Genomic DNA, 15,525 nt, shown 5'->3' on the forward strand with positions numbered 1-15,525 from the left:
ACTGGAAATGCTAGAATGGATTTATCACTTAAGACCTGCCCAACAAACCCAGGAATATCCAGAGGACACACCTTTAACCAGGACTATGAGGAATAAAATTGTAGGATTAACTAACTCCATCTTCCCTGAAGAGCACTGTGGTCGCTCTTCTTCTCTGCAGTCCAGATTACTGTATGAACTTCTGTAACGGAAAAAGAATCCTTAAAAATTATGGGGATGGGGAAGTGGATGTGGCTTAAGCAAGTGGGCACCAGTCCACCATATGGGAGGTCCTGAGTTTGATTCCCAGGGCCTCCTGGTGAAGGAAAGCTGGTCTGCACAGAGTGCTGGCCCAAGGAGCGAGCTGGCCCGCATAGAAGTGTTGGCCCCAGCAGAGAGCTGGCACAGCAAGATGACACAACAAAAAGAGACACAGAGGAGAGACAGTAAGAGATACAGCATGCCAAGGAGCTGAGGTGACACAAGAGATTGAGCACCTCTCCCACTCTGGAAGGTCCCAGGATCAGTTCCTGATGCCAGCTAAAGAGAAAGACAAGCAGATACAGGACACACAGCGAACCGACAGAGAGCAGACACTGGGAGGTGGGGGGCGGGGCTGTTAATTGCTGTCAAATCAACAGTATCTATCTTCTAGAGTTTCTAGAATAAGCAAATCAAAATGACCAAAATGTAACATAAAGGGCATTTAAAGCAAATCCTGTTGTTTTTCCATGCAGATACATATATATTTTTCTGTATGCCGTGATTTAATGTGTCAAATAACTATATTTCCCCCACTGATGACTGAAACCCTACTCTTTTATTTCTTTGTTTTCAAGAACTCCTTCTTTGGCTTTTTAATTTCCGTTATTCATTCTATAAAGGCAACCAATATTTATAGAATAGTGATGGTTCCAGACAATGTATAGGTTACTAAGGTTAGAAAGATGAATAAGATCCTTTCCCCATCCTAAGGTGGTAAAAATACTCCTCAAAAGAGTATCATTAGGACGTGGATGTGGCTCAAGCAACTGGGCTCCTGTCTACCATATAGGAGGTCCAGGGTTCAATAACCAGGGCCTCCTGGTAAAGGCAAGCTGGCCCACGCAGAGTGCCACCTTGCTCAGGAGTGCTGCCCTGTGCAGGAGTGCCAGCCAATGCAGAGAGCTGATGGAGCAAGATGATGCAACAAAAAGAGGCACAAAGGAGAGACAATAGGAGACTTAGCAGACCAGGGAGCTGAGGTGGCACAAGAGGATGACTGCCTCTCTCCCACTCTGAAGGTCCCAGGATCAGTTCCCAGAGCCACCTAATGAGCATACAAGCAGACACAGAAGAACACACAGCAAATGGACACAGAGAGCAGACAATGGAGGAGGGGGGAGAAATAAATAAATCTTAAAAAAAAAAAAGTATCATTAAATTCCTAACGCCTGAGAAAGAATTAGTTTTATCCATTCCTTCTTGCAAAAGAAACAGAGGAATAAAAAAAGGAGGAAAGTACTTGCACTCTGGATAAACAAAAAAATCTTAAAAAAAAAAAATTATGGGATGATCAGTTCTCAGGCCAGTAAAAGTCAAGGATCAGCAGCTAATCACCAAAAACAAGACGGGCATGACTACCCCAATGAAAGGCAGACTCAAAATAGCAATCAAGAGTCTTGAGTCCCACAGAGCTATGGCATTAGCTAAAAGATCATGGGGTACCTAGAAGTGAAATACATTGTCAGTCTACTAAACTCCTACTTGATCTGTACAAGCAGAAGGGTTCTAAGTTGAGTAACAAAACCCTAACTCAAATTACAGACACAGAGAATCACAGCTCCTTAATCAATTTCCAGACTTGAGACAGTTTATAGTCCCAGAGTCCCCTGAATGAGAAGAAGGCCAGGTCCCCTTGGAGAAGGATCCTGTTACACTGTCAAAAATTTATACTGTTACTCTTCCTCCCAGTTTTCCCGAAAGAGACCTATGGCCTTTTACCAGAGTAGCTGTGCACTGGGGAAAAGGAAATGATCAAACATTTTGGTGGTCCACGAAACAGAGCAAGGCCTTATGGAGGTCAGGTGATTGATGGAGTTTTAGCTCACATCTATTTCACAGTGGGTCCAGTGGATCCCCAGATCCATTCTGTGGTTATTTCCCCAGTTTCAGAATGCATAATTGGAACAGACATAACTCAATAAGTGGCAGAATCCCCACCCTGGGTCCCTGACTTATGGAATGAGGGTTATTACGGTAGGGAAGGCCAAATGGAAGCCACAATTGCCACTACCTAGCAAAATACTGGACTCCTGGAGGGACTGCAGAGATTAGCGCCACCATCAAGGATCTGAAGGATGCAGAGATGGTGATCCCCACCACATCTTCATTCAACTCTCCTACTTGGCCTGTGCAGAAAACAGATGGATCTTGGAGGATGACAATAAATTATTGTAAACTCAACCAGGTGGTGATTTCAATCGCAGCTGCTGTCCCAGATGTGGTATCACTGCTTGAGCAAATCAACACATCCCCCGGTATCTAGTATGCCGCTATTGAACTGGCAAGTGTTTTTTTCACAAATGCCATTCGTAAGGACCACCAGAAACAGTCTGCTTTCAGCTGGCAAGGCCTGCAATATACATTCACTGTCCTGTCTTGGATATATCAATTCTCTAGCCCTATGTCATAATATTGTCCACAGGAAACTTGATCGTCTCTCCCTCCCATAAGACATCACACTGGTCCATTATATTGATGATACATGTTGATAGTATCTAGTAAGCAAGAAGGAGCGATGACTCTAGACATCTGTGTGAGAGAGGGTGGGAAATAAATTCAACAAAAATACAGGGGTCTTCCATCTTGGTCTAATTTCTAGGTGGCCGGTGGTATGGGGCATGTCAAGATATCCCTTCTAAAGTGAAGGATAAGCTCTTGCATCTGGTCCTTCCTACGACTAAAAAAGAGGCACTACACTTAGCTGGTCTCTTCAGATTTTGGAGACAACACATTGCTTATTTATGTGTGCTACTCCAGCCCATCTACCAAGTGACCAGAAAAGCTGCTACTTTTGATTAGAGGCCAGAAAAAGAGGAGGCTCTACAAGAGGTCCAGGCTGCTGTGCAAGCTGTACTACCACTTGGGCCATATGATCCAGCACATTCAATGGTGCTGGAAGTGTCAATGGCAAATAGAGATGCTGACTGGAGCCTTTGGCAAGCCCCTACAGGAGAATCATAATGCAGACCCTTAGGATTTTGGGGCAAAGCCCTGCCATCCTCTGCAGATAGAACTACTCTCCTTTTGAGAAACAGCTTTTGGCCTGTTAATGGGCCTTAGTAGAGACTGAACCCTTAACCATGGGCCATCAAGTTACCATGAGACCTGAGTTGCCTATCATGGGCTGGGTATTGTCTAACCCATCAAACTTTGAAGCTGGGTATGCACAGCAGCATTCCATAATAAAGTGGAAGTGGTATATACAAGATAGGGCTTGAGTGGGTCTTGAAGGTACAAGTAAGTTACATGAGGAAGTAGTCCAAATGTGCATGGTCACCCACCTCGTGCCATGTTACTTTCTCTTTCCCAGCTCACAGCTCTGGCCTCTTGGGGAGTTCTTTGCAATCAGGTGATGAGGAAGAGTAAACTTGGGCCTGTTTTACAGATGGTTTTGCACGATATACAGATACTGCCCAAAAGTGAACAGCTGCAGCACTACAGTCCCTTTCAGGGACATCCCTGAAGGGCAGTGATGAGGGCAAATCCTCCCAGTGGGCAGAATGTTGAGCAGTGCACTTGGTTGTTCATTTTGCTTGAAAGTAGAAATGGCCAGAGGTGCGTTTCTACACTGATTCATAGGCTGCTGCCAATGGTTTGGCGGGATGGTCAGAGACTTGGAAGGAAAATGATTGGAAAATTGATGACAAAAAGGTCTGGGGAAGAGGTATGTGGAAAGACCTTTCTGAGTCAGCAAAAAACATGAAAATATTGGTGTCCCACATGAATGCTTACCAGAGGATGACTTCAGTATGGAAGGTTTTAATAATCAAATGGATAAGATGACCCACTCTGTGGCTAATGCTCAGCCTTTTCCCCCAGCCACTCCTGTCACTACCCAATGGCTCATGAACAAAGTGGCAAAGGAGGTTGGGATGGAGGTTATGCATGGGCTCAGCAACACAGACTTCCCCTCACGAAGGATGACTCGGCTATAGCCACTACTGAGTGCCCCAATTGCCAGCAGCAGAGATCCACACTCAGCCCCTGATATGGCACCACTGCCCAAGGTGATCAGCCTGCTTACTGGTGGCAGGTTGATTACACTGGACTTCTATCATGAAAGGGGCAGCAATTTGTTTTAACTGGAATAGACACATACTTCAGATATGGGTTTGCATTCCCTGCATGCAACGCTTCTTCCAAAACTACTATCCATGGATTTACCAAATATCTTTCTTTTTTAAAGATTTATTTCTCTCCCCAATCCCCGTTGTTTGCTCTCTCTGTCAATTCGCTGTGTGTTCTTCTGCGTCAGCTTACATTAGCAGGTGGCATGGGGAAACTGCGTCTCTTTTTTGTTGCATCATCTTGCTGCATCAGCTATGTGTGTGCAGAGCCACTCCTGGGAGGGCTGCGCTTTTCTCATACTGGGCACACTCCTTGTGCGTGGGGCAGCCCTACACAGGGGCGTCCCTGCACGGCACAGCACTCCTTGTGTGCGGCAGCACTGCGCATGGGCCAGCTTACCACATGGGTCAGGAGGTCCTGGGGATCGAATCCTGGACCCTCCATATGGTAGGCAGTTGCTCTATCAGTTGAGCCATGTCTACTTCCTCCAAATAACTTATTCACCACCATGGTATTCCACACAGCATTGCTTCTGGCCAAGGAACCCATTTCACAACAAATGATGTGTGGGAATGGGCACATGCCCATGGAATACACTGATCTTCCCATGTTCCCCATCACCCTGAAGCAGCTGGATTGACAGAACAGTGGAATAGCCTCTTGAGGACTATTATAGCACCAACTAAGTGGCAATACCTTGCAGGGCTCGGGCAATGCTCTCCAGGAGGCTGTGTATTGTCTAAATCAGCATCCTCTCCATGGTGCTGTTTATCACATGGCCAGGATTCATGGGTCCAGGAATCAAGGGGTGGAGGTAGGAGTGGCACCATTCACTATTACCCCTACTGATCCACTAGGAAAATTTTTGCTTCCTGTCCCTGTACCCTGAAGCTCTGCTGGTCTACAGGTTTTAGTTTCAAAAGGAGGAGTGCTTCCACCAGGGAACACAACAGTGATTCCACTGAACTGGAAGGGAAGACTGCCACCTGGACACTTCGGGCTCCTCATGCCTCTGAATCAGCAGGCAGAGAAGGGAATACTATACTGGCTGGGGTGATTGATTATGACTATCAGGAGGAAATAGGATCATACCTATATAATCAAGAGTAAAGAAGAGTTTGCCTGGAATACAGGAGATCCTCTAGGGCAATTCTTAGTACTGACATGCCCTGTGATTAATGTCAATGGAAAATGCAACAATCCAATCCAAGGAGGACTAACAATGGCACAGAATCTTCAGGAATGAAAGTCTGGGTCACCCCATCAGGCAAAGAACCACAGCCAGGTGAGGTGCTTGCTGAGGGTGATGGAAACATGGAATGAGTAGTGTAAGAAAGTGGTGATAAATATGAACTTTGACCACATGACCAGCTACAGAAACAAGGACTGTAACGGTCACAAATATGTCTTCCTTGTCTTGTTATGCGTATGACTGTATATGTAAATAAAACAAGTATCTTTGTTTTCTTCCCTTATTTTTGCCTCATCATATGACATGTTGTATTAAGTTCATGTCATAATATTTAAGGGATGCCAATATTATCCAAGGACTTGCACCCTATTCTGTAAGGAATTAATGCGTTTCCAGCTGCATACAGGACAGCTGAATATTGTTAGGCAGAAATATATATAGATGTATGTCTGTTACTGTTTTCTTTTTAGAGACTAAGTATGATTAAAGGTGACATGTGTGGCTGCCAAGATGACAAGGAGTGGACTGTGATGGTTAGGCTAATGTGTCAACTTAGCCAGGTAACTGTGCCCAGTTATTCGATCAAGCAAGTACTGGGCTAATTATAATACAAGGACATTTATGGACTTTAATCATTAGTGAGCAGACTGCATAGACAGCTGATTGTATCTACAATCAAACAAGGAGATTGCTGTCAGCAATGAGTGATATTTTATCCAATCAGTTGAATGCCTTAAAATTGGAAGTGATTTCAGCATTCAGAGAGAGTTTTCCAGTTTCAGACAGCCAACACTCCTGAGAACTCATCAAGGATCTTCATCAGAGGCCCTGGTTTGCAGCCTGCTTGTGGAATATGGACTTGTGCATCCCCACGGTCACATGAGAGAATTTTATAAAATCTAATACTATTTACAGATTATCTCCTGCTAATTTTGTTTCCCTAGAGAACCCTGACTAATACAACTACTAATATTAATTTTAAAACATTAGCATATAAGTATTATTAAGCATGCATTTATCAGTGTCGCCTAAAATGAAAGGAATTAGTCACCACTGCTAAAATTCAGATAGTTGATACTTGAGAAAGAAATGCAATGATGATAGTACCTGCTTTTAGTAACTAAAACCTACAAACCTTTTAGGAACAAATATACCTACCATTTTTATTGACAGAAAGAAAATGAAAAAGGATACCATTGTACAGTAAATGATATCTGAAATTAAATTATTCTGGTAAACCCTTTATGATCAGCTGGATTATGTGCCTCAGGACATTAATTTATGTATCACCATATTTAGTAAGCTAATTAATCATTGTTTACAGTGCTTCAAACATTCTTTATTTTAGAAGGAGTGAAAAGTTTCAAATTAAGAGGCACAAGGGTGAAAAGAATATTTTCCACAAGATGAAATCACTTCAAGGACCAGGAATATGTAGGTCCTTGTTATAAACTTTGTTTATATATGAAGTTCAACTATTGTGTTTCCTAAAACTTTATTTTCTATGTTCTCATTTTATGTATTATTTAAAAGTCAATCTAATACACATAATTATTTTTGCAAATGAACAAAGAGCAAGTGGCTTCCAGAAGGATCAGAGGGTCTCTTAGGTTCCCTATCAAAACAGCTTATCCTTTAATTCCTCAAAATAATTGTCCTTCAGAATTTCAAACATTCCTACATTCCTAGATAATGAAGGCAGGATGAAATAAAGAAATTGGCTTTATTCTGTTTCAAAAACAGAACCATGATTGGACTCATGAACATGGAGATGGGGAAATTTAATAGATATGGATAAACTGTCATTCAATGATTGAAAGTACCCAACATACTAAAAGGAAAATTTTATTACAAATAATGACAATTTAAAATATAAATCACAAAGTTAAACTTTAAAATACTTAAAAATGCATACCTTTGTGTCCAGGAATTAATATAAGCAAATATTTTGAGAGTATGTTCCTTTCTGAGCTGCAGTCCATCACCACCTTCTAGATCTGATACTGAAATAAAGTAAAAAAAGAATTTTTAAAAATATGAAGATAAAATAATTTGAAAATACTACTTCAAAATATAGCCTAGATTTACAAATGCAAATATTTCAGGTAATTTCTCTTTTGGTTTCAAAAATAACTGTTAGTTTATACAATTAATGACCAATTTGAGAAGAGACTTTTAACAGGTATCTTTATCAGAGGGGAAAAAAGCCACATTTCTGGTTATTCTGGCTATTTTCTTCTCAATCCCAAATCTACTCTTCTTTTCTGTGCTTTGCAATGCTTGAACTAGACTCTGCAAGCTACAGGTTTTCATTTTCCAAGCTGGCTTCCTGGGAAGATCTTCTCAAAGTCAAAAAGGCACTAGAGTAAGACTGTTAAGCAGAAGGAATGGCCAAAGCCCAAAGACTCATAAGCCTACTATGTCTGAAACCAGTTTCATGGCATCTCTCTTAAAGGTACCAGTAGTAGCCAGACAGAATCACTTCCTTGAAGTCTGTACACTATCTTCATTCACTGGGCTCTACTATAAGCTACTAGATTCTGACAACTCCAACCTCTTTCTCCTTTGTTTCCCCACCAAGAGGGGAGATTAGCTGCTTCCTGCAGTTAACACTACCATCTGAGTTTTCTAAAGGCTCCCTTTATGACCTTTCAAACCTCTAACATCTGTGTAATTATTTCCCTTAATTAAATCCCCTCTTCAAATCCCTTTCTGGACCCTAACTGACATTCTGGGATTTCATAAAATAGTATGTACTACTACGAAAGGAACCTAAAGTTAAATACAGAAGGATGTTTTATTTTAGGCTTTGCAGGCCATACAATTCATCACAGCTATGCAACTCTGCTATATTGCCATGAAAGCAGTCATATACAATACATAAAGAGGACTGCCATGTTACAAAACAAGATGGCTGTACCAATTTGGCCCAAGGCCATAGTTTGCCCATTCCATTTTAGATAAATAGAAGTCAATGAGATAACATAACCCATAGCATTATAAATCTTCACTAAGAGTCATCATTTATTCATTTAGTATTTGTTGAGCACTGTACGTTCTAGGTACTGGACATAAAACAGGTGAATGAAACAGAGATAGCACCTGCCTCACGGGCTTCAGTCAAGTGAGAGAGGAAGGACAAGAGGTAAATGAATAAAAATATTATGATAAATGTCAAGAAGAAACCAAGTAAATAGTATAGATAACCCATCTTAGAATAGGGAGTAAAAAGGAACTCACACTACAAGGGATACCAAGAACACTAGTTCAGGGAAGAGGATTTGGCTCAACTGATAGAGCATCTGCCTACCACATAGGAGGTCCAGGGTTCAAACCCAGGGCCTCCTGACCCATGTGGTGAACTGGCCCACACGCAGTGCTGATGCACGCAAGGAGTACTATGCCATGCAAAGGTGGCCCCCACGTAGGGGAGCCCCACGTCCAAGAAGTGCATACCACAAGAAGAGCAGCCCTGTGCGAAAAAAGCACCACCTGCCCAGGAGTGGCTCCGTACACACAGAGAGCTGACACAGTAAAAGGACACAACAAAAAGAGACACAGATTCCTGGTGGTGCTGACAAAGAACACAAGCAGACAAAGAAGAACACACAGCAAATCGACGCAGCAAGCAGGCAAGTGGGGAGGGGTGGGGAGGGGTGGGGCGGGGTGGGAGAAGGGAAAATAAATAAAAACTTTAAAAATCTTAAAAAAAAAAAAGGAACACTAGTTCAGAGAGCATCAAGAGAATAAAGAGCTCAAAGCAAGATGATTCTGAGGATGGAAGAGGAAAACGGAATTTAAAGAGTAGTTTCTATTTGATTTAAAAGAAGAATTTTTCAATGTTTCAAGCTTGCAGAGGAATTATAATAGAGAAAGACAGAAAGCAAACTCACAAACTTGAAAACTAATTATAGGAATGGAAAAAATATGCAAGTTAGGAAATGTAATGAAAGTATACTACCTAGCTCAGCAGTAAACAATATTTATATAGTCCTAATAACAAACACACAATATTGATTCAAAAGAAAAGGGGGAAAAAAAGGCATGGCAAGGAGGAAGTCAACAGACCAGTACAAAAAATAAATATCAATAAATAACAATATAATTTTGTTATTTAGACACAAAGAGGTAATAGCTGGGTTAGAAAACCAAACAAAATACAAAGTGATTACCTCTAGGAGAGAAAAGAGGGCCTGCAGCAAAACTGAGTTTAAGTCTTGCAAAACTTTTTTAAAACAATGCATATATACTACTAAATATTAATAAAAGTTAAAACAGAAAAGGAATTGGTCCCATTACCCAAAAGTTACTTCTTATGAACAAAATTCATACTATACCTATTTGGAGCCTGGCATTAAAGATTTGAAACATCAAATTATTTGTATCCCTTATTCGTAGGTATAATTTGTGAGAATACACTGTAGGGAAGCGGATGTGGCTCAAGCGACTGAGCTCCCGCCTACCATATGGGAAGTCCAGGTTCGGTTCCCAGTGCCTCCTAAAGAAGATGAACAAGACAGCAAGCTGACTTGACAGGCTGGCAGGGTGAGCTGATGCAACAAGACGACATGACAAGAGATACACGGAGGAAAACTTAATGAGAGATACAACAAAGCAGGGAACATAAGTGGCTCATGTGATTAAGCACCTTCCTCCCACATGAGAGGTCTTGGGTTCAGTTCCCGGAACCTCCTAAAAAAAGAAGACAAGCACACAACAAACAGATTCAGCGAATGCAAACAATGAGAGGTTGGGGAGAAATAAATACATCTTTTTAAAGAAAGAACACACTAGCTCAAAAAAAGTAAACTCGATGGAGAGGACACTTAAGAAAAAATAATAATAATATTAGCAGGGAAGTGGACTTGGCTCAATGGATAGAGTGTCTGTCTACCACATGGGAGGTCCGTGGTTCAAACCCAGGACCTCCTTGATCTGTGTGGAGCTGGCCCACGTGCAGTGCTGATGTGCACAAGGAGTGCTGTGCCACGCAGGGGAATCCCCTGCATAGGGGAGCCCAACACGCAAGGAGTGTTCCCCATAAGGAGAGTCACCCAGTACAAAAGAAGTCCAGCCTGCCCAGGAGTTGCACCACACACAGAGAGAGCGACGCAGCAAGATGATGCAACAAAAAGAGACACAGATTCCCATGCTGCTGACAAGAACAGAAGCAGACACAAAAGAACACACAGTGAATGGACACAGAGAGCAGCCAACTGAGGGTGGGGGTGGGGGAGAAATAAATACAAAATAAATGTATCTTTTAAAAAAAGAATATTAGCAGAATGACTGAAGAAGTCATAGATGGAGGTGAGTAAGATGAAAAGTACTGTCCATTAGAAAGTAAATGGATAATTAGGCTAGTAAATGGAATCTCCATTCATCGAAAGGTCTAATAATCAAATTGAAAACACTGGGGAAAAAGGCAAGTTACAAAAGGACACACAGTATGGTATCATTTGTTATCTTTTAACATAAAAACATTATGTGTTGTTATGAACTCATATACAACCATATTACAAATACATATAATGCAATGGCACAGCAACATCAGGACAGTGGTTACCTGTAGGGGAAAAAGATAAAGAAACAGGATAAAGGGGTGTGTTCTCAGCAACATCAATTTTTATTTCTTGAAAAAAGTTAGTATAAAATATTACATCTATAATATTTCAATTACATATGTACCTTATTTTTAGGATTTTTCTACAAACATTTCATAATTAAATTTTCTATTATGCCAGATTTAACATACCCTTTTAAGCTCCTCTCGCTCCCAAAACTCCACTAAAATGACATGAGAAAATAAAATATAAACACGTAAGGGCAGAAATAACAGAAGACAGAAGTGAATTTGTGGAGAAAACAATACCTAAGTAAACCAGAGCAAACTAAAAAATCAGGCCGATAATGGAGAAGAATAGAAACAGGCTGGTTTTGTACCATCAAAACCTCAGAAAGGCTCAGGAATTGGAAACACTCTAAATACAGGAGTGCAAGTAGAGATTAAAAAATAAAAAATTAAAGTCTTACTAAAAAGCACCCCCAATCCACACAAGCAAGATCCCTAAAAGACGAAGTTTCCTCTCTAGAGATGTTGAACCAGAGATCAGGTCTTGGGTAAACCAGGCAGCTAAAAACTAAGGGTATCATATTGGTAACTGTGAAAGTCTCTGTATAGGCATTTCCTATTATACACTCATATAAAGCATTCCTGAGAAACCATCAAATGCAAAATCTGGCACTAAAAAAAGAATAAGACTAACAATAAAACAAGATTAGACACAAACTACTCAAGACCTATGAAACTTTATAACCAGAGCACTGGACAAAAACCAGTAACCTGATTTGAAAAATATATATATAAGCAGAGTTGAATCTTTACGGGAATTTTTTGCACTTACTAGTATCAATCAACTCTTTTCAGCTTTAAACCATGAGGTCCACACTTCCTTCTTCAATATGAAAATGCTTGAAGACATTCAGTTTCAATAAAAACAATTTTCAAAAAAATTAGACAGGAAATACTTCAGCAATTTCTTCACTTTCACCAAATAGCTTTATATAATAGAAAGCATAGTTCTTGAAGCCACTAACCAACTAATACATATAACAAGAGACCTTTTTTTTTTTACTTTAGTAGGTACTGGGATTTGAACCTGGATCCTCCTTGTATACAGGAAGCAGGTGCTGAACCATTGAGCCACTCCCACTCCCTGCAAGAAAGCATTTTTTAGGCTCATACAAAAAGATTAGGGAAAAAAAGCAGTACTGAAGAGGAAAATGGGCAAAGGATATGAAAAGAAAATGATACACACAGCTCAAACATACTGATGAAATGCTATTTTTTTCTTACAAGAGTGACAAAAAGTTTGATAACATCTACTTTGCTGGCAAAATTGTAGGGAAATAGACACTTCAACGTATCAGTGAAGACAAATTGGTAATATCTATAAAATTACAAATGCACTGAACTTCTGAGTCAATAACTGCACTTTTAAGCTCCTTTTACCTATAGATATGAGGACACACATGATTGACATTCATCACAGCGTTTTTTGAAGACTGGCAATAACCTACTATCTATCAATAAAAGACAAATACCTATGACAATGGAAAACTGCACTGGGAGCAAAAGAAAAAAACAACATGCTCTTTATAAACTGGTTTGAAGTAATCCCTAAATCTTAGGTGGGAAAAAAAGGGAAAAAACTATTTTTAACTTCATGAGTTTATGATAAAAAAATTTTTTTAAAAAGAAATCAGCTATTTATCACCTGTAGAAAATGTTGGGAAGCGGACGTGGCCCAGTGGTTAGGGCATCCATCTACCACATGGGAGGTCCACGGTTCAAACCCCAGGCCTCCTTGACCTGTGTGGAGCTGGCCCATGCTCAGTGCTAATGCACACAAGGAGTGCCGTGCCACACAGGGGTGTCACCCGCATAGGGGAGCCCCACGCGCAAGGAGTGTGCCCCATAAGGAGAGCTGCCCAGTGCAAAAGAAAGTGCAGCCTGCCTAAGAATGGCACCACCCACACGGAGAGCTGACACAACAAGATGACGCAACAAAAAGAAACACAGATTCCCGAGCCGCTGACAACAACAGCAGCGGACAGAGAAGACGCAGCAAAATAGACAGAGAGAACAACCCAGGTGAGGGAGGGGGGATAGCTGGGAAGGGGAGAGAAATAAATAAATAAATAAATCTTTAAAAAAAAAAAAAAGAAAATGTTAAAGAATTCACTATTTTTGAAAACTGATAAAAGGGAAAAACAGACATTTATCCTGCCCCTTCCTGTGTAAACAGTACTACAAAGTAACTAAACACATAACAAAAGGAAGCTTCTCTCAGTAGACAGTCAAGCTAATAAAGAAAGAATGATGAGATTAGAATATTACTATTTTGCAACTCCTAATGACATAATAATCCATGCAACTGCCATTGGTATCACCAAAAAAGGGGATGGGGGACACAATGTGACATTATGTGGAAAAAAATCAGACCTAATCTTATCAAGCCTCTAGATCGAATCAAATTTCAGGAATATAGGAGACACACAAACATGTTAAATAACTCCACAGTGATAAAATCAACAAAACCCAACTGGGAAGCTACCGACTAAATGACCTACAAAATCAGAAGTTTCTTCAATAAAACAAGAGGAAGAAGAAAGCGAGAAAAGAGGAGTGGGAGTATATGGGAAGTTCATATTTTTTAACATAACATTTTGTGTGATCTATGTATCGTTAAAAAAAAAAAGAACTTACAGAGTAAAAGTCTTAAACAAAATAGCAATTGAAATAGACTGACTTTTGATTCAAATGTTGGAAAAAAACTTTTTTAAGTTTTTAAGAGAAATTTGAACTCTAAAATTTTATATTACTCTTAATTGTTCATGGCAATAACATTGTGGTTATGCATTTTTAAGTGCAGTTGGTTATTTGTTGTACATCATTCTATAAAATCATTACAAATACTGAATCACTGCCCACATGAGAAATATAAGGGTAGGTGTCCTGCAAGCCTATAGTCACATTTTAAACCTTATGTTCACACTGTTTCATCAACTGATCAATACATAACCTTATTTTATGTATGTTTTCTGTTTAAAGACACCTTACATCTTTGGCTTCCTCTTTAAATTTGTATGCAACAATTCCCTAGAAGTTCTGTTTCACCAGGCTATTAGAGACTACCTCTATTTAGCTCAATCTACAAACAGCATATTTGCCTTCTGAACATTTTAAGGCACCTGAAAAAAGCTTTTCAAATACAGGTATTTTCTCTTTATAAAGCAACCAGTCTTCTTGTGCTTAGGAAAACCTGACAGCACTTCAGCACTACACTGGAAGCCATTTTAAAAAGCAAAATCACCAAGAGAAAACACAAGAATATGAAAAATATGGACATTAATACACCATGAAAAGGACACTTGTTTACAGCATACAAACTGAAACAAGAAGGCACAATGTCACATTGTTCAGCCTCAACTGGTAACATACACCTCCAGTAACAAGTTTTTCACTGCTCTGCACATGTCCATGAATGACCAGATAGACACCACAAATAGTGATTTGAGGTTACAAATAAATTTTAGCAAGTAGGTGAATTCGTAAATACGAAACACATGGAAAATGAGGATCAACTATATTTGTCTTTTAGAGAATTCTGCTGAAATACAGATACAATGTAGTATCTGAACTTGCTTCAAAATAATCCAGTGGAGTGGAAGAAAAGGATGGGTTGTGTACAGATGGAACTAAATTTTCCATGAGCTGAAAACTGTTCATCAGGTGACAAGCCCATATTTCTACACCAACTCTGTTTAAAACTCTGATAAAATGAAAAAAGTACCAGACACACCAAACAAGACCACACACTGGGTAACCAGGAGGAAAAAAGACAGAAGATCAGATATTAACAATCCTTGACATTATAGTATCTAACTACTATGTTCAGGACATTAGATGATAAGGTAGACAATTTTAGTTATCAGACCTGTATATTATAGTAAGTTATTACTATGTTTAAGACATTGGTTGAGTAGGTAGAGAATTTCAGCACAGTTCTGAAGACTTTAAAGTGAATCAGGGTGAAAAAAAAAGGGAGAGAATCAGGGGTAAGCAGATATGGCTCAACCCCTTCGGCACCCGCCTACCACACGGGAGATCCCAGATTCAGGTCCCAGTGCCTCCTAAAAGACGAGTAGACACTGCCTCCTGCCACAAGGAGCTTAGATGCCACCTCCCACCACAACAAGCACATGCCACAGGCCAGCAGATGCCACACAGCTGATGTGGTTCAGACTGATGGGCAGTTGCCTCTCATGTGGGAAGTCCCGGGTTCAGTTCCAGGTGCCTCCTGGGGAAAGCGAGCAAACAATGAACAGACAGATGAGAAAACCATGTGGGCAACAGAGGAGATAAAAATAAATAAAATAAATCTTAAAAAAAAAAAAAAAGATTCAGAGAACAGATATGGCTCAAGAGGTTGAGTGCCTGCTTTCCACATGGGAGGTCC

At 40.3% G+C, this 15,525-nt stretch overlaps 1 protein-coding gene across 4 annotated transcripts in view; it reads right to left on the reverse strand.

Moving 5' to 3' along the window:
* Positions 1 to 15,525, reverse strand: part of USP34 (ubiquitin specific peptidase 34) — a 285,574-nt gene that overhangs the window by 231,700 nt on the left and 38,349 nt on the right. For all 4 annotated transcript variants that reach the window (XM_058278638.2, XM_058278637.1, XM_058278635.1 and 1 more), the window contains exon 2: positions 7,419 to 7,506. Coding sequence is in view for 3 of the 4 variants with exons in the window: in XM_058278637.1 (XP_058134620.1) it covers positions 7,419 to 7,506 (88 nt within the window). In the remaining variant the exon portion in view is untranslated. The remainder of the gene's footprint in view (positions 1 to 7,418; positions 7,507 to 15,525) is intronic.

Source organism: Dasypus novemcinctus, chromosome 17 (assembly GCF_030445035.2).
Source record: "Dasypus novemcinctus isolate mDasNov1 chromosome 17, mDasNov1.1.hap2, whole genome shotgun sequence".
Taxonomy (NCBI): Eukaryota; Metazoa; Chordata; class Mammalia; order Cingulata; family Dasypodidae; genus Dasypus; species Dasypus novemcinctus.